General features: G+C 38.5%; 1 protein-coding gene across 1 annotated transcript in view; it reads right to left on the bottom strand.

Moving 5' to 3' along the window:
* Positions 1-4226: 4226 nt before the first annotated feature.
* The window catches only part of LOC140230350 (solute carrier family 12 member 2-like), a 53856-nt gene continuing 38061 nt past the window's right edge, over positions 4227-20021 (bottom strand). The window contains exons 11-25 of the mRNA XM_072310498.1: positions 19687-19794; positions 18692-18815; positions 18145-18246; positions 16972-17127; positions 16337-16436; positions 15081-15192; positions 13979-14113; positions 13123-13229; positions 12085-12203; positions 10197-10493; positions 8913-9024; positions 8072-8158; positions 6987-7098; positions 6081-6148; positions 4227-4556 (exon numbers count right to left, since the gene is read on the bottom strand). Of these exons, the coding sequence (XP_072166599.1) occupies positions 4421-4556; positions 6081-6148; positions 6987-7098; positions 8072-8158; positions 8913-9024; positions 10197-10493; positions 12085-12203; positions 13123-13229; positions 13979-14113; positions 15081-15192; positions 16337-16436; positions 16972-17127; positions 18145-18246; positions 18692-18815; positions 19687-19794 (1875 nt within the window). The 3' untranslated portion in view covers positions 4227-4420. The remainder of the gene's footprint in view (positions 4557-6080; positions 6149-6986; positions 7099-8071; positions 8159-8912; positions 9025-10196; positions 10494-12084; positions 12204-13122; positions 13230-13978; positions 14114-15080; positions 15193-16336; positions 16437-16971; positions 17128-18144; positions 18247-18691; positions 18816-19686; positions 19795-20021) is intronic.

Here is a 20021-nt window from a genome sequence, read left to right as displayed (position 1 = left end):
AATAGAATATGGATGGATAAATAACAAAAAGAAACAAAAAGCTAATGAGATAGATGGATAGTCACATAAACAGATATATTCAAGAGAGAGAGATTGAATGATTGATCAAATGCTGATCAAGTGACTGACTATTGGTAGAAATGCAAATGTCAGGACAAATATCAATCTGATGGAAACATAGCTCTATCGATGACACGCTGAACTGTGTGGTACTGAATATTGCTCAGAAGTCAAACCAACTTTTCCTTTGTCACTAGCATGTTTTCAAAGCATACGCGCATGTATTAATACTGTGTATGCCATGTATCTTGTGGGTTTTTTATTTTCACAAATTTTGCAAGGCGGGTGCTATTCGCAAATTTCAAAACGCGCAAAATTCTAATTCTGATCCAGACATGACTGCGACGTGCACATCTACATTTTATCATCTGTTGCTGTGCTCTGACATCACAAATTTAACCACCCGCAGAATCGTAGGAAGGTCCCGATTTGTAAAAAAACTAGATTCGCTAAACATATGACATAAAAGTAACATATTATATCAACCATAAATTGGCACACAGACTCTGAGTTCTTCACATGATGTGGGAATAAATTCCTCAATCTCGGCAGTTCTATAATCTGAAAATCCAGAGACACCAGGACTCATTCAGGTCTTCATGCTACAATGTGCACCATCCCCACTCCCTGGGGGAGTTCCATTTTTTCTACCACTACTTTTGCTAAGGCTGGGCACATTTAATGTATGCACTCAATAGGCTTAATGTCATTACTCACTTTCGCAGCTGGACTATATATAGAAGTCCATCATAGCCCCAATTTGTTCCTTGATGGAAATTCACAGAGTATATAAGAATCCAATTTATTCCAGTTACAAGGCAGCTTGTACTATAATATCAACTTTACAGGCCCAAATTAGCATTAAATATCGCTATACAGCCACTAATGCTAAAAAGAATAAAAACTAACCACATGAACCAGTATTGCTTTTTATATGCAAAGTTGAAAAAATACCTTTTTCTGTTTCTTTTGGCTACAAAATCTTAAGTGGTAATATATGTATATGAATACTTCAGCCATTTTATATCACATGAAATATTGTAAAAAAAAAACTGAACTGTGCTGAACACTTTATGTACATTCTTCACTTGAGACCACTGCAGACACACATATATCTCTTCATGAATTTGCTCCGTAAATGTTGAGATTGCTCACAGAATGAACAATTTTTTTCTTAACTCATACTTTACATCAGATGAGTTTTCATGCCTACTTCATAGCACATTGGCCCAGCTATCATATTACACACAAGAATAATTTCATATAATTTCTACTACTTGCATACACATTATACAAGGCTTGACACCAACTCTTAATCTTCTTTGATGGCCCGTTTGTGCCACCAAAATCCTTGGATTTTATCTTTTGGTGCCCCCCCCCCCCCCAAAAAAAAAAACAAGGAAAAAACATAAAATTCTAAATTACTTCAAAGAAATGCAGATACAAGTACGATAAATATGTGAAAATAGGCAGGTACAGTGTATGAGAAAGAGCTTCAATTATGAGACAATGTGACTAAGAAGTGGAAATATAAAAGAAAACATTAAAACTGAAATAATTTAATAAAACATCAATATAATTACTGAATCAAGGCATAGTCATGATTTTCCATGACACCAAATATCCATTCAACATAGGGTTATACCGTGAAGTTCTATTATGGGATATACATACAACTGCGATGTGAAATTTGAAAAGGAAATCTTTCGTTGAAATGGGCCTCAACATAGCCTGTGTTTAGCCACAAAGACTAGCGGCTACATGGCTTCCCTTGTAATCTCAGCTAGCTGAAATGCGTGCAGATATGAAGCACTAAGCCAAAAGTTATTCTCCCCTTTCTGGATGAGAAAAATCTAAAAACACTGTACGCACCCACACTGGAACATTTGATACCTTTTAAAAAAGTGGTGGCCCCACATCTATTTCTCGTTGCCCCGGGCCGACGGGCCACTGCTAATGTTGCGCCTTGCATTATATAACAAGTTTCACCTCTTGCCGGTACACCACCAATTTCACATCACAGAAATTATGATCTTATCAAATATTATTTGACACTTTTCTTCCATAGTATAATACATTGATATATGTCACATTATGTACAGCAAAATTGCATGTTGTATACAGAACACAACTGTGTCACGAAAATGTAGGCTCTTGTTAAACATAATTTATCTTTGATGCTCTTCTCCCTGCTGTTTTATTACTTTGGCATTTGGACCATAGATCAAAGAGAATGATATTCACTCTACGTACGTATACATCTGATTCTACACTGACTTTAAACTGCAACTACACTGCTTTAAAATATCTCAACATGAAGAGAAAATTACAGAAGAGCTTCTTGCTATCATGAAATAATGGTCATAATACATTTAAAAAGCAAGAGATACCAAAGCAACTAATTGCAACCATAACCAAAACCACAAAGCAAACTTATACTGTCTTCACCAGAGGAATAATTAGTTTCCATATTTTATAATAAAAAATTAATATATTGTGTTTATATTCATATATTGTGTTTATATCCATATATTGTGTTTTCAATTCGATACTGTTTACATAAATGTTACCTTACAGTTGATCTAATGCCTTTCTCTTTTTTTTTTTGTGCTTTGGTATTGAGCAGGTGAAATATTGCCATTTTCCCATTTCAAAGACAATGCTGCCATAGTCCCGTGTACCAAGAAATATGTCATCATCCCTCCGTAATTGTTTCTGCATGCAGGGCAAAGTGAAACTAGGGGGAGGGGCCTAAACTTGGTGCAGAAAAATCAATCGTCAACTGAATTTTTGGCAGAAACCCCTCCCAGAAAATAAGGGTATCTTCCCCCCGAGGTCATAAGAGTACAAATCAGGTTTCCTAACAATGGCCGCCTCAACTCAACAATTTGAAATGAGATTCAAGATCTTCAGCAATCTTTGTTTCAAATTCATATGGAACAAAGACAGCTATTGTTAATATCCATATAGTTTTGTTGTTGTTTTTTTTTTTTGTGTGTGTTTTTAATTACTGTACATCTGTCGTATATATCATTTGTTTATTGTCAAGTTTTATTGTAAAAATAAAAAAACAAACTCAGCCTGCAGGTCCATAAATAGACCTTCTTCTTCGGGAAGGGAAGGACTTTTCAAGATTAGTTTCTTTAACCATTACGAAAGCTAATATTTTAGGCTGACCTTCCCTTTAATCCATTCCATACGGAAACCTGGTTGCCTGTGTATCAGCTCTATGGGGATTTCACAATTCAGTATGAAATGAATTTAAATCCTGGATTTCTGCCACACCTTCCCTCCCTTTAAGCCTTCCCTTTTGCCGGACCGGATATTCTCATATTTGGAATATCAGCCTCCACATTCCTAGTCAAAATCCAGACTACAACATTGATGATTGCTCAAAATTTTGGTCACTTGTTTTGTTTTTCCCCTCACAAGGATATGTGATCAGAGTTTATGTAGTCAAAATGCTTATGGGGACAAACTTAGTGCATAACACTCATTAGGATGTTCATGACTTCAAATACATAGCCAGCACACTTAGTGGTCAAATCGAATGAAGAGACAGGAGGAGGAGGAAATATTGAAAGCTAAAGTGAAAACAAAATGCTTTGTTGAAAACAGAATTGGCCTTCAAACTGCAGAAGGATACTGCATGGACACATGGTCTGTATTCCTTTTCTTTTAGTTGCTGTTGTTGTTGTTGTTGTCGTTTTTAAATTGGGTGTACAGACTACTACACAGTACTGCACCAGCACACTGTCTACATCAAAACAACCTTGCCTGGTACTTTCATCAGAAAGTGGCATACAACATATCACAGGATTGAAAAGATTTGCATTGCTCTGCACGCAGCCATACAATGTTTCAGCTCACCCTTCCACTCGGTCCACTGCTCAATTTCTTTGAATCAACTGATACCCTGTAGATTGGAATTTGTTTAGCTTTAGCGATACATGCATTTTACATAATCTAAACCACAAATAAAAAAAACAAAAACAAAGGACACAAGTCCTGGGTATGCTCAAACAGCTACAGACTGTAGCTGTCTGCTAGCCAAGTTGTACCCTGTACCAAATAATTACACCAAGATACTCTTCGTTGCTACAACATTCATCTCACCACAGATTTGATGATCAGAAAACTTATAAGATAAGCAGAAACAAGCAATTTGTGCATGATAGGCAGCAAGAAATCCAAGTTGCTCTGTGAATGCCATCACAGTAGACACACAGGAGATATCTTCCCATGCAGGTATCTCAGTTGTTTTGGTCCTCTAGTTGCAATGCCAGGCATGCCGAAGAAGCCTGATTGGGTAGAGCGGTGGTACGATCGATTGGCATTCTCCTGGGGCAGAGGTTGCCCACTACGAGTAATAGGTCAGCACACTGGTCTGGTTGCCACGCATCAGCAGCATGGGCGGGAGGTCGTCGGAGAGGACTTCCAGCCAGCTCATGTACATGATGGGCGGACAGAGCTCCTTGCGCGGCATCGGCAGGGACCTGAAGGGGGGGGGGGGGAGGGAGGAGCAAGCATTGCGTCATGAGGAACAATATCACACTTCTGTCACTTCAAAAGAGCACGATACGTAATGTTACATTGTAAGGCAAACGCTATGAAAATAATGGTTGAATCATGACAGTCATGATGATGATGATAATGATGATTACAGTGCACTCCCGTTATAACGAACACTGTTACAACAAAATTCCGGTTACAACGAAGAAAAAATTCAGGCCGCAAGAATATTTGCGCTACGTTTTTTATTGTTTATTTGTTCGGCTATAATGAAATTTCAATATAACGAAAGAAAACTGCCGGTCCTGGGGAATTTGTTGTAACAGGAGTCCACTGTACTGTATCATTTCATTAAAGCCAAAAGGAAATAGAAAAGGAAAAGGGAGACACAAAAAAATCAAAAGAAGCAAAGCAACAAAGGCAAATGAAAAAGAGAAAAGTCCATACACACAACACATATCGCATACACAGCTGGGAGATTTACTCAACACATTGGAACCTGTCACAGGGACAGGGGATTATCATTGCATTGGCCGCCTTACAAAGATAAAATATTAAAGTTTTCACATGAATTGTGTGGTGGTATATCAGACACAGGAATATTTTGGCCCTGTCCCACGAGGCTCTGTGCAATAATCTGTAGCTTCTTATAACTGCAGACACCATGGCAACAGGTGGGCATAACCTATTCACTGTGACCACTGCAGACACTGCCATGGTGAGCGTAGGTCTGCATGTTTGCAAGTGCTTTATTGATAGAGAAACCTCATCTGTTAATTGCAAGTAATGTTTCATATCTACACAACACTGCATGATAGATCAATGGAGAGTCATTGTAAAGCTGATATAACAGAAGTAATAAACAATAAAAACGGCAACAATGTATACAGCAATGCTGCACACTGGCACTGGTCTGACGATCCCTGACCAGTATAAAATCACTGTCGGACCAGTAACTTTTTCAGGAATGGACCAGTAAAAAAATAGAAAACCTGGATACCTACTGGTCCGACAGACAGGTTGGACCAATAGAAAAAAAAAGGGTTAAGTGTGCAGCGCTGTAATACAGATATTCACCCTAAATTTAATCAAGGTCAGAGTGTTTCAGATTTTCATCAAAGACAAGGCACTAACTATCTAGATGTAATTCTTATCACCTCTTCACTTTGTTTCAAAGAATTTGGATCTGTTATTGTTGCTAAAACTGAAGATTACGCAGGGCTCAACACCAACTTTTTTCTCTGGTGGCCCATTCGGCTACTAAAATCTTATAAAGTTGCAAATTTGGTGGCCTGAAAAAAGAAATGTAATGGCATGAAATGAAAGGAGCATAGCAAATCATTTTGAAATGTAGTTTCCCGATTGGGCCACCAGGCCACTGCTAATGCTAGTGGTGGTTTATCCATCTCAGAAAGCATCCCGAAACAGACCCCGGAGTATCAATGCTACAAGCTTTTTTCAGAGCACACATGCAACTATAATGAATGGGTGAATATGTTTGAACTCACATGACAATCAGCGAGGCATTCCTGGAGTGTTCTTCCAGCAGTTCCCTCAGCCGGATCTGCCTCATGGTCTGCAGGACAAAAGAGGATGTAGACTGTGTAACTACTAGGTCAGCAAAAGGCGTGATTCAGCAGGATGTGGCTCATAAATGTAAATATTACCCCCCCCCCCCCGAAAGAGATAAACAAATGAATAAATAAATGAATAAATTAATTAATTAATCAATAAATAAACAAATAAATAAAAAATAAATAAATAAATGAATAAATAAATAAATAAACAAACAAATAAATAATCATACCTGATGCTTCACAGCAACAAACTCAAATCCATTGATCTCACACCAAACAAATCACCTTTGCTATGCCTTCCTTTAACTCTTTAGTACTCTCTGGCATAGCTGTTTCATCAGTGAATAAAGTGTTATGAAGCTATTTCAAATGGAGAGACCAAAATTGGGAAGTTGTGAGGCATTACATCATCATCTAATTTGCATATGTGACTCTGACTGGTATCTATACTGTAGAAATCACAATAAATTTTCTTTAACATTTTTATTTCTTGTTCAATTTAAAAAAAAAAAAAAAAATTCTCAATTTTTTTTCTTTGATTTCACTCAATTTATTATACACTGACTAGAACTCCAGGTCTGCTAACATTCCCACATCCAAATCAGGAAGATTCCACACAGCAATCAGGGAGATATCTGTGTGTTACATGCATTTCAATGGGCAAAAATAATCCCAAATCAAGGAGATTTTAATATTCTTTTATACAGACATGGACAGATTTTGATATTTTCAGGGAGAATCCTGCAGAATCAGCAAAACTTGGCAACTCTGGAACCGAGGGAAGAGTCTTCTCTTTACTGTAGAGAAATCCTTACATCCTTTCTCTGTGGATCTTACCTTCTCCTTCAGTGACTCCACATTAGCCTCTGTGATCTTCCAGGGATGTGTCTTGGGGTCTTCGTCATCTTTCAACATCCATGGTCTGATGAGGTTGTTGAACTTCTCTATACTGTAGAGATCAAGCAAAATGTAATACATAGACAGAACACATACTTTCATTTTGTTATATTCCTTCTCTTCTTTTATTTTGTTGGTTTTTCTTTTTGTTTTTTTTTTCCAACACAAGAAACTCCCAGTATGTGACAATGTCACACACACAATAGCAGCCTATTTTAATAGCGATCATTTGATGTTCCAGCATATTAGCAATTCATAGTGGCATTTGACAGATTTAATGGAAATATGTAAGTGTAAGAGCTACACACTGTACACTGCATACTTCAGGATACTGTGTAGTCAATTTGTATCAAAGACTCGCTGTCGTGGTGAATTACATTAGCAGCAACTACTATGGCAAAGAGTAAAAATCCTCAAATCTGATCAGTATGTTGCAATAGCAGCTGACATTACAGTAAATGACCATGGCAAGAAGTCGTATTGGCAATAATGGCCTCTGGCTATGGGTGCATTTGAGCACTCTCCTAAAGATGTACCATACCGCATCGAATCCTCACCAGAGGAGCATTCAAATGCTCCCAACGTGTACCATACTATACCATACCGAGCCAAAAGTGGACCACTTCCTAATGTGCTCCACAAGTGTACTACACCATACCGTGCCATACCAAAGAGCGCTCAAAGCAAAGTAGTCCAAAACATAATGTTGATATGAGAAGAATGTGTGTATAATCATAATACAAAGAGTCAATTCTCTATGTTAGGGACACCTGTATGTAGCCTACATTGTAATCACGCTACCACGTACATGTACGTGACTATGCTGGTTGCTACAAAACCTGTTACCCATCTGACTCGAGTCCAAACATAGCTCATGAGGTACGCTTTCTTCACAGAGCACTAGAATGCTCCCACTCTGGCATGGTATGGCACCGTAAGGTATGGTTCGGTTTGCTTCGGTTCTGTTTTTTGGGTGCTTGAATGCGGCCTAAGAAGGGGGACCTTAAGGGGGACCTTAAGGGTACCTTGCTGCCGAAGGCTTCTTGCTGATGTCTGGGATGATGGTCACACTGTCATGAGGAATGCGGAACTTGCTCAACATGTTGGCCATACTGTAGAAAAACAAACATACAGACACAAATGTGGTCAAAGACAGATATGCAATGTGGCTTCATTTTGTACATTCCTGACCGACCAACCCCCTGAAAATGAAAAGAAAAGAAATATGCCCCAAAGTTCAAACTGTCTTCTGTCATTTGGCACATTGTAAAATACATCAATCAGCATTACATTTTTTTTTTTATTAAAGGTACTGGTTTAGATTCATTTAAATGTTCTAGTTCTAGGTAATCACTTTCTATTATCTAGACAAGAAAGTAAAGATCACGTCTCAAGGAAAGAAGGCAAAAGTTTCAGGTGACTTTACAAATAATGATCATGTTTATTTCATAAATTCACTCATACATAATAGCATAGCAATTCTCTAATGATTATTCTCTCCAACATATGCTGTACTTATCAAATATAATTTGCCATAACTATCCTTCATTCTGTGATAAAGCTGGCAAAATGACTACTATCCTCATGGCCTACAAAAAGAGGTTTTATGTAACCATGCCCACTTTAATATCAATTAAAACAAAAATTACAAAATTCATAACTTTGTTCAATTGTATTTTACAAAAGAAGCCCCACCCCCCCCCCCCAAAAAAAAAATACAATGGAACTATGCAACACATAACAATGCTTTATTTTTATACATTATTATTCATTTACACTATCATTATCAAGAAAACAGGAAACAATAACTGGAAAGCATTGAAACTTCCTTTTAGTTGTAAGAAGAGGTCTGGGAGTTCAACTTACTTGCGTTTCTCATGGTCCATCCGCTCTTTCTTGCCACTGGCAAACACCCTCATCTTGCACTTCTGCCAGTTGGACTTCTGGGTCAGTAGGTGGGGCAGTAGGAGGGTCAAACCTGGTCAGTGGCACAAATGAAGGGGTCAGTGAGTGTGTGTGTCTTTCATTAATCTCATACACTATTATCTGTGAAGCAGCACATGCACACAACTATCCATTTCATTCTTCTACTGACCCATCCACCTATCCCATATATCGGAAATTTCCATCCATACATCAATCTGGCAATTTTCAGTTTAACTTTCAATGCATCCACTCATCCAGCCACTTGTCCATCGATGGAGAAACTGACCATCCATCCACTCTTTCATGCATCTATCTGTTTAACCGAACATTCGTTATCCTGCAAACTCTAAATCTAATCGACAATCAATACCCATCCACTCATACCATCAGTCCACCCATCCACATATCAATTCCATCCATAAACTAATCCCATTCATACATCATCCATCAACCATCCAACTCATCTATCCATCCCATTCACCCATCCATCCATCCATCCATCCATCCATATCATTCATCCATCCCTCCTATTCATCCATCCATCAATCCCATTCATACCTCCATCCATCCTATTCATCCATCCATCCCATTCATTCATCCTTCCATACATCCATTCATCAATCTCATTCATCCATCAATCCCTTTCATTCATCCATCCATCCTACACTATTTCTCCATCCATCCTTCCATCCATGCCACTCCCCCATCCATTCCATTCCTTCACCCATCCCGTTCAGCTATCATCCATCATCCATCAGTGTACGTCAGCGGCAGCCAGGACTACGTCGTGCAGGACTGACTCTTCAAGCAGCCAATACTCGCCTATAAACATATGGGGATACAGCCTTCTCTTTGGTTGCTAAACATCTCTGGAACTCTCTACTAATCCACCTTCAGAATTGTAATATTAAACCTTGATACCTTCAAATCTGAAGTAAAGATCTATCTTTTCCAGCAACTCTGTGAATAATGTGTGACATATTGTAGGAGTTGGGAGCCTTTAAACAGTCTTTACAGACAAATGGCTTTATGTAAATGCTGTTCATCATCAGCATCATCGTTGTCGTCCTCATCATCGTCATCATCCTTGTCATTATCAACGTCGTCATCATAATCATCATCATCACCATCATCATCATCATCCGTATCATTATCATCGTCGTCATCATCAATTATCATTGTCGTCATCATCATCCATGAATTCCCATCACCCCACGAACCCACCTCCATCGTCAAAGAGCCACCAGACATCGATGGTCCCCTTTGGCTGCTTGCCCAAGAACTTCTGCGTGGTCTTGATGACGGGGTCAATGGCCACGTTTCGCACCAGCTTCTCGCTGGTCAGCAGGGGTCGGGTCTGGTCCGGCCGGCCATTCATGTCAGCGTCCGAGTTCTGGACCAGTGCGGATGACTCTTGGGCCTCTTTTTCCGTCACCCCTCCCACTGCCCCGTCCTGCTCGGCTTTGTCTCTTTCGGTTTCATCAGTGACCGTAATGGTCGGGGTGGTGACCTCATTCTCACCTGGGTTATGTGAGATGGAACAAATTACAAGGTGTTGTCAAATGCTTGTGAGATTTCATCAGCATGAGACTGGGATGTATTTGCTGCCTTTGTCTAAACATATGTGATAAATGAAATATATTCTATCAATTCATTTTTTGTCATAAAACTTGAAAAGACTTTCAGTGCAGTTTTAGTCATCTTTGTAATCATGCAGTGGCTATTTTCCCAAATCTAAAGCAGGTATTCATTCCTACACAGAGCCAATGAAACATAAATACCTACATTAAAATTTCAGGTAAATTACAAATAAATAGACAAATGAAAGTCATAGGTATGATATGCCTTTAAAGATCCCCAACCATCACTGAGGGTTTGAAAAGAATCATAGTCAATTTTGACAAATAAAATTCAGAAAAGAAAGCTATATAGGCTTAGTATCTAAGCATCTCAAAGGTGAAGCTGTTTTTTTTTTTTTTTTTTTTTTTTAAGAAAACACTACATAGCAACACCAAAATGCACATTTTCTTGTTTCCAAACAAATGTATCGACTATACCAGACCTGCTCACGAAAATATCTACTATTAGTGGAGCGGCATAGCCGAACAATTGTGCATTTTGTGATAAAAGCACCAAATTTCCTACACAGGCCCACAATCACATTCAGATTAAATTTAGATATTGGGCTATCGTAAATAGCGCCCTCAACGTCCATGGCCGCCATTTTTCAAAATGGTTGCCATAAATGCCATGTTTTCGTAAAATTTGCTGATTTTAGGAGAGAAAAGTAAACAAGATTTTGATTACAAATGGGAAATTACATTCAAAATAAATCTAGATATCGAGCCATCGAAAACAGCGCCCTCAACGCCCATGGCAGCCATTTTTCAAAATGGCCGCCATAAATGTCATTTTTTCAAAACATTTGCTAACTTCAGAAGGGAAAGCCAGTAAGATTTTGCAAACAAGTGGGAAATTACATTCAAAATGAATTTAAATATTTTGCCATTGTTAACTGCGCCCTCAACGTCCATGACAGGCATTTTTTTAAATGGCTGTCTAATGTGCCACTTCTTCGATGATTTTGCAAATTTCAGAAGGGAAAAGTTGATAAGATTTTGCCCATAAATGTTAATTACATTCAAAATAAATCTAGATATTGGGCCATCGGAAATTGCGCCCTCAACGGCCATGGTAGCCATTTTTTCATTTTTTTTTTTTCCATTTTTTGTTAAAAAATGCAAATTTCAGAAGGGAAAGCCAATTTTTTTTTCTCTTTTGTGCAAACAAGCGGGAAATTACGTCCAAAATGGCTGCCATGGCCGCTGAGGGCGCTATTTACGATGGCCCAATATCTGAATTTATTTAAAATGTCATTGTCAACATGTGTGCGAAATTTGGTGCTTTTATCATAAAATGCACAATTCCTCTAATTTTTCAAGCTATGCCGCTCCACTATATACTAAAATTCTGAGGTTTCATAAAGCAGCACTTCTTCCTCTGCACCACTGGTATAAAACTGAACAGCCATTTTACAAGCATCCTCACTTATCAACAAACAGCATCTAATGGTCTACATTGCTACAGTACTTGAGAACGATTATTCACTAACCTTTGACCTCTTCCTTTGTAGCGCTGGGATCTTCTTTTTCAAAGTTGAGGGCAGCAGACACGTCGACTCCCTCCTTCAGTCTCAGGATGCACACACCAAGCTCTAGGTCAAAGGCATCGCTAGAAAGATACAAGGAGCATCAAACGTTTGTGTTGGTGCAGACAGGTCCTTACTAACCTGCTGAGGCCTAGTCCCAAGTGTACTCACGCAGGTGTCCATGAAAATTTTTAATACCAAAATCAGCTCGTCCTCAACAGGTCAATGTTTATGAGTGCTGGTAGGAAGCTTCTTAAAATTCTGTTTCTCCCACATGCCAGCCATTCTGGTCTACCACTGCATCCTTGTAAACAGATCTTGCCTATCATAATCACATGAGCTGAAGACCTCAATTCCCACTTGATTTTACAGCTCTGGCTACTGGGTCAAAAAACCTTTATCACTCACCTTACGACCAGGGGAGGGATTCAACACTGCTTTTCTGTTCTTACAATTACACAAGACTCGAATATGACGCAATATGTATGTGCTTATCTACATTTTTATGACAAAATCACTGTTTGGTGAAGCTGTTGCAATTCAATATCTGACACATCAAAAATTTTAAAGATCTTATTTCGGCACTTAATACTCAACATAATTAATGCTCCAGAATCAGTGCACGTTAGAATACATCCAGGAACAGGGCCCTGTATCATAAAGCTGTTCATAAAGTTATGCATGACTTTAGGAACGACTTAAATATGGCAAGCCAAGTGGGTTTCCTAATCATTGTTCATTTCAATAGCCAAAGTTGAAATCTGCAGATGATAATGATAAATCTAACATTTTAACACATTTTAAGTTCAGAGTGTATTTTTGCCCCAATGTACAATGTAGATGAAATATTGACATACAGTTGTACTTTGTTAAAACGTAAGGAAAAAAAAAAAAAATGGGCACACATATTGGCACTTCATATTTCAGTCGTTCGTAAAGTCATGCATAACTCTATGAACAGCTTTTTATATGAAACAGGGTCCAGGAATGAAATAGACTCACTGTATAATGCCCTGATAGTCCAAGACATCCTCAATCTTACATGTTTTCCAGTCCCTCTTGAAGCCCATGAAGATCGTATTTGGACGAATCTTGCCCAGGCCTCCAAGCTTTGGTGACAACAAGAGCAAAACCAGGACACCAGTAAGCTTCCAACTGGGATTCGACCATCTAATCATTATCATCATAATCATCATTACAATCAGAATTTTGTTACATCACATCAATAGACAAGCAACACAATACCTCCTGTTACAGAGTTGTGCTTGAAATGTAGAGATCTATGGTAACAGATCAGCCATAACCATGTAAAATTGCATTATGATAACAAAATTACAGCATTTAAATAAATGAAATTCTTGTGTTGGGTTGTCTTCATTGCAACAGATTACACATTAATTATTCACTGATCATTTACATCAATGTAGGGCAATTTGTCAATCAATTGCAACAGAATTATAGCTGTTCACTACTAACAATTGGCACTTCTTCATTTGATGTGACTTTCAAAGGGCCAACCATGAAGGTTCTGGTGGTTGTTGTTGTTGTGATTTCTTTTACAATCAATGGCTGTTTTTCACACAAAAGAGGACAAGTCTACAATTTGTCTTGACGTCACTGACTTAACTTATTCCATCTTACAAAATAATGAAGACACATGTACATATGGGTAGAGTCATTGAGACATTTGGAATTTCTGAGATATTGATACCACAAAACATTATACAAGAAAACATACAAGAGTAAAGAATTTAGTGCTAAAAATCTGTGATTATTTGAAAACTAGAATTCTGCCCCTAAAAACCATTTCACGACAACAAAAGTAAAGCCTTCTGTGGCCATTCAAAAGTAACCTCACCTGCATGAGTTGCTGAGCTCCTTTTCTCAGTGTCGGTGCACTGGTGAAGGCGAGGAATGCCTTGATTTTCTTGTAATTCAACCACTGCTCATACTCGGCAGTCCGTAGCTGTCTGAACACCTGAGACTGCTCTCCCTGGGGGAAAGGACACAAGCAAGTTTCACTTTCAGAATAACATATAAAGCTAAAAAAGTGTCAAATTTGAGACTCTGGAAATTCCTGCTGAAAGGAAGATGAATACCTTATAACTAAGAAAGGTTACAGAATATAAAATAAGAAAGTGAAAGATATTGGTTTATGGTTTCTTTTCTTTTAGGGAAAGATTGCAATATGTGTAAAAACAGAAAATGACCTTTAATGGTTTGAAAGTGCCCAATGACAAGAAGTAGTTTTAAACAATGTTCAATGACAAGAAGTAGTTTTAAACAATGTTCAATGACATAGAGTGGATAAAAAGTATGACAAGGAGCAGTTGGAAATGCACATAGAAAAGGAATGTTTGGAAATGTACAGGGGAGATATGAGGACTACTTAACCCGTTGAGGACAAGTCCCGGGTATACTTGGGCAAGCGTCTATGGGAAATACGTGCTGTAGCAAAATCAAAACCGTCCTCAATGGGTTAAGAATGTCAAATGAAAAGGACAAGTTAAAGAGACAGGATGGCTTGGACTACCCTCTAAAAAAGTATGACTTTCAAGCACTGGTTAACCAACAACAAAAACAAAAGCAGAAAATGACCAGGATTAATTAAAGAATGTAATGTGACAAGAAAGGCTTTAACCACATGACGACAAGCATTACTGTAAAACATGATATATTCGTGGCATGAAATTTTTGCAAATTGGAACAAATGGCCTTTTATGTGGCATGAAATTTTTGCAAATTGCCACTGGCATTTAATATATATAGTGTAGACAAGAACTTACATGTGCCTTTTAATTTCGCGAATCTTGGCTCTTGCGAAATTTGCAAAATTAAAATGCACACGAACATTCCTCGTTTTACAGTAGTTAGGTTGATGAATGCACATTGTCACAGACAGACCAAAGACTGTGAAGTGGCCTCCTCAGAAAGAGATTTTGACAGAAAGCCTTCTTTACCAGTATGACATTGCCACAGAGCAGCAGACTGGTGTTCTTGGTGATGTGGGAGACGAGATGGAGCATAGCTGGTCTGCAGTTTGGTGGTCCACAGAGGAGCAGGATCTGAGGTCTGGCAAGGGAGACAAAAAACATACAGAAAACACAAATAGTGGAGAAATAATACCCACATTAGGACAAAGGAGTTGGACGGTAGTAAAGTCAACTGATGCATTGTATCATAATGTGGGATCCCCCCTCCCCAATTTAAAAAGAAAAGAAAAGAAAAAAAATACCATGTTTCTCTTCTTTATCTTCAAATTCTATTTCTTAGTTCGGGATATTATTAAGATGCCCCATTACATAGATGCCAAACATGTCACTAGATTATTTAAGCACATCTGGTGGTCCCAATAATCTCATGATTATTTCTTCAATTTGTTTGGGTGCCCAATGTTTCAGGAAATATATAGTTTGGAACACAGCACCTGCATGAGAAGACTCAATGAAACAGAAAAGATGTGCTGAAAATATAAGTTTTCACTATTCAAATCTAAGAAGTTCTGACAACAAGGCTGATTTGTACATCACATTACCAGTATATTCTGAATGCATGAATTATATGTATGAAAGGGTAAACTCCTGTGTAATTCACCTTTGTTATTCGTATGCTCGGTCTTAACTCACATGGTCATATCGTTTTTCATCTATACAATTACTGTACATAACCACTGCCACTTGGCTGAATTACCATTTCAACTAGTTTACCAGTAAGGTTATGTTCATTTGTCTAATACTGTAAAACACAATATATTTGCGGCATGAATTTTCGCGAATTAGAGGCGACAGCTTGGCGACAGCTTTTTTCGCGGCATGAAATTTTTGCAAATCGCCACTAGCATTCAATGCATATAGTGCAGGTAGAACTTTCGTGTGCATTTTAATTTCACGAATCTTGGCTCTAGCGAAATTCGCGAAATTAAAATGCACACAAACATTCCTCGTTTTACAGTATACATGATTGTTCAATTGGTCCACTATCACCAAGTATAAGTCTTAGAAAAATGAGGTGGCAATTAGACCATTAGGTCATTAGGCGAAATGACAATCTGCCAAAGTAACTATTAGACCAAATGGTCATTACATGAAATCGAGAGTAAACCAAATGAGCTTAATAGCTGTATCAGTGTTCATACAATCTGGGAATTAAAGTGACTGTCAAACCTATGAAGGGTGTTTTAATAGTGGCTAAGCCTTGAAAGAATAACAATACCTACCTGAAGGTCTTCACGTGTTCTGGCACATTGCCAAGTTTTATAGTTGTCTGCAGAGCTCGCTTGTACAAAAAGGCTTGGTTGGAAGATCCCCAGTTAATTTCTGTTGGTTAAGAGGATAAAACATTTTCACTTTTTTGTTTGACTCTTGCCGTGTCAACACTTACATTTTTTCCTGTTACAGTATGTACCAACATGGAGCTCGAGCTAAAGAGCACAGTACCTGCAAATTATACATTGCGTAGTAATCAAAAGGGCGGCAGGCCTGGCTTTCATGTGAATTGAAAAGGCATTGAGCTGGCATTATATAAACGTGTATATATGTGACTTTGTGTTTATACTTCCCCATGAAACGTTATTAGGTAAAATTGCCGATTATAAAGGCACCTTTTCATGCGTTTTAAAGCGACGTTTCGAAACGGCATTTATGTCAAAATGAGCTTGGACGCAATCATGTTTTGCACTAATCAAATTTCAAAATGCTGATTATGGTCCCAAAAAGTTGACTGACTAGCTGACTGACTGGATAACTGACTGACAAACCACGTGATCAAGTGACATAACAATTGACTGATAATGGACTAAATTGATTCTACTTCATTCCTTCTTCTGCAAATCAAGGAATAAGATGGGCAGACCTGGTTTAGTGCTATGCACATAGAGGTAGAGTCCAGAAACGATGCCGATGGTCAGGAGAGCTGCCCACCAGTTGATGAGGAACATGACCCCCACACAGATGACTGAGGCCACGAGGGCCACCCACATGTTGTAGTACTTGAATGCAGGCCTCCAGCCTGGATGGACAGAAGGAAGGATGTGGGGAACGAGAGAAAGAAAGAGGGAGAAAAGAGAAACAGTTGGTGTCATAGGTGTGTGCTTCACACAAACTTACTGCTAGTGGGTGACTACAGTTTTCTCTTCTGCCTTTTCTATTAAAAGGTGAAGTGCTTTCAGTTACATGTGGTGCAGCTGTGTTGCAGCTTTTCCTACAAGTTGCAGTACAGAACCAGAATGGCAAAGTGGTACAGCATATGTACAATCTCAAGAATTAATAGTTAATAGCCTTGTTTAAAGAATAGCTCGAATCTAAAAAAGTAAACAAACAAACAAGCAAACAAAAAACCCCAAAGAACACAATAGTATAGTTAAAAAATATATGGCCTAATGTGTCATATCTATGGGCTCTATCATTAAAAAAAAAAATAAGTATATGAAATGGATAAGTTGGAAGTATGAAGGAAAAAAAAAATCTTCTTGTACAAATCAAAACACAGCCAATAACTGGAACAAATTTGCACAAATTACAGTGTATGTGTAAAGTTTGTGTTATCTCTCACTGTTACCCAGTTTGTAGCAAAAAGACCTTCTAGGAATCAGAACTTCCAACTAAAATAATCAAATTGTTCTAGAAAAGACAGGAAAAGAGAAGTTTTGAAAAAAAAAAATGCAGGCTGCCAAAAGAAGGCAGTTGTAACAATGAGTCATGTGCTTGTGAGCTACATGAATTATACTCCTACTTTTGTTTCACAGTAACTGGAAACATGAGGGTCTGTTGTAGCTCAGTGGATCATGTTACAGACTATCAATCATTAGGTCCCTGGTTCAAGTCTCCTCCCTGCAGCGGTCATGCCCCGAGGCAAGGCACTTGGCCCTCATTGCTTTAGTTCTTCAAAGGGAACTTAAAGCTGACCATTCTGTGCTGCCTCCTTAGCGTCGTGTAAACACAAATTCACAAATTCAATCCAAAACAACTAGTTTTGTCTGTCCTAGTTCATTCCAACCACTGACTGTTATGGAAACGGATGACATACCAGGTGACTTGGCCAAAGATGCGGAGAAACAAGAGAAGTTGATGAGTGCGTAGGAGGCAAGGAAGAAGTTTGAGATGAGTGGTGCAATAGTATTCAGATCACCTGCAAGTAGAGATGGCAAATTAGTTACACTCAATATTGCCTGTTGATATTTAAAATGTAAGTATTTTCTTTTTCTAAAAAAAAAGAATAAAAAATACTGCAGTACTTAAAATCGTGTTAGCTATGTTCATCTGAAGAAGGTTAGGAAATGATCTTTTGTCCTTGTGGCCAACTAGACAAGATCAAGACCAAACCATTACAATATGACAAGCCCTTCTGAAGTTACTCTTAAAAAATCAACTGTTTTTTGAGTAGGCATGAAGGGAAGACACAGACAATGCGGTTACCAGAATATTGAGATATTATTCTTTTTCATCTTTTTCTAATGGGGGGGGGGGGGGGGAGGGGGGAGGGTGGAAAGTTGACATGTCACAAAGGAAATAAACATTATATAGATGCATATACACGGTATCTTCTTTTTTATTCATTTCCCATCATTTCTTACCGATAGCGATGAATGCAGCTGCAATGAAGAAAGTGAGGATGTACGCCCTCTTGGGTTCATCCCCCGGTCCAACACCGACGGCGAAGAACTCAATTTTGGGGAAGATCTTGTCCTTACACACAGCCTGCAACGAAAAGAAGAAGAACATCTGGGCTACGTGCTAAGAGGGAAACACTCTTTAACCCACTGAGGACTGTTTGATTTTGCTATAACATGCATTTCAGATAGACGCTTGCCCGAGTATACTCAGGACTCATCCTAAACAGGTTAAACAATCTAACATTAACAATAACAACTGCACAGTTTACATGTTTACTTGGCCTTATGACATAGGGGATATTGTGGTTGAGAAGTAGAAAGGCCTAAAAGCCACAGACATTATAACTGTGCTAACATCCATCTAGCCCTCAGCTGATGTCAATCACTTCTTCTGGTGCTTGGAGTGACACTCCTCAACTCTGTGTGACTTATTCCATGGGTTGGGTTACTGTACCAGCTAAGATTTTTGTGTACAGATATTTTCACAAATTGCTAGTTGTAGGACATTTTTGGCATATTGCCAATTTTGCAGTTGCAAGGATCTATTATAATTTTTACTTCACCTTTCAAAAAAAAATAAAGTAAGAATGAGTAGAAAGTGACAATACGGGCCACCACTAAATGTTTTTACTTGGTGGTTCCATGTACAGACAAACACAATATGAAGTGTGTTTTGCATTTGAAGTCCTGTACTAGCATGATGTAATATGCCCAAGAGGTATCGCCACGTCATGACCCACGCAACATGCTAGACCTACAAATGTACAGTAGTTAATACATGCTGAGTGCAATCCAGCTCTGTCATAGCCTGATGACATGTTTTTATATTCACATGTTACTTTTGCGGTCCAAACGCGATTTGCAAAATTTGTGAAAATGAAACCACAGCGAAACTTTCAGCTCAAACAGTATTTGACCCCCTATACAAAAAAAAAGGGTTGCACGCTGGTCCTCACCTGGAACACCTTAGGTGCACTGACCAAACTTGCCAGGGCTGAGGAGAGGGAAGCAGCAAAGATGCCTGCCAGTACCAAGGGCATCCAAGCTGAGATCACCTTGGCTGCCTGAAATTTAAAGAAACAAAAAAGAAAAAAGAAAAAGAGAGTAACAATTAATGTGTATATGGCAGCAGTACAGAAACATCATTTGCAAATCCACACATTCATGGAATGTGTCTCTTTGTCAAAAAGGAGAAAATACCCCAAACATACACTGTGTATGTGAAGATTCAGTGATGCTTAAATATTAGCAGAAACACATCAGCGCAGGCTGAGAAAAATCAGACAATCCA

This window comes from Diadema setosum, chromosome 7 (assembly GCF_964275005.1).
Source record: "Diadema setosum chromosome 7, eeDiaSeto1, whole genome shotgun sequence".
In the NCBI taxonomy this organism is placed as follows: Eukaryota; Metazoa; Echinodermata; class Echinoidea; order Diadematoida; family Diadematidae; genus Diadema; species Diadema setosum.
Note: the sequence above shows the minus strand (reverse complement) of the source record. Positions and strands in the feature narration are given on the sequence as shown.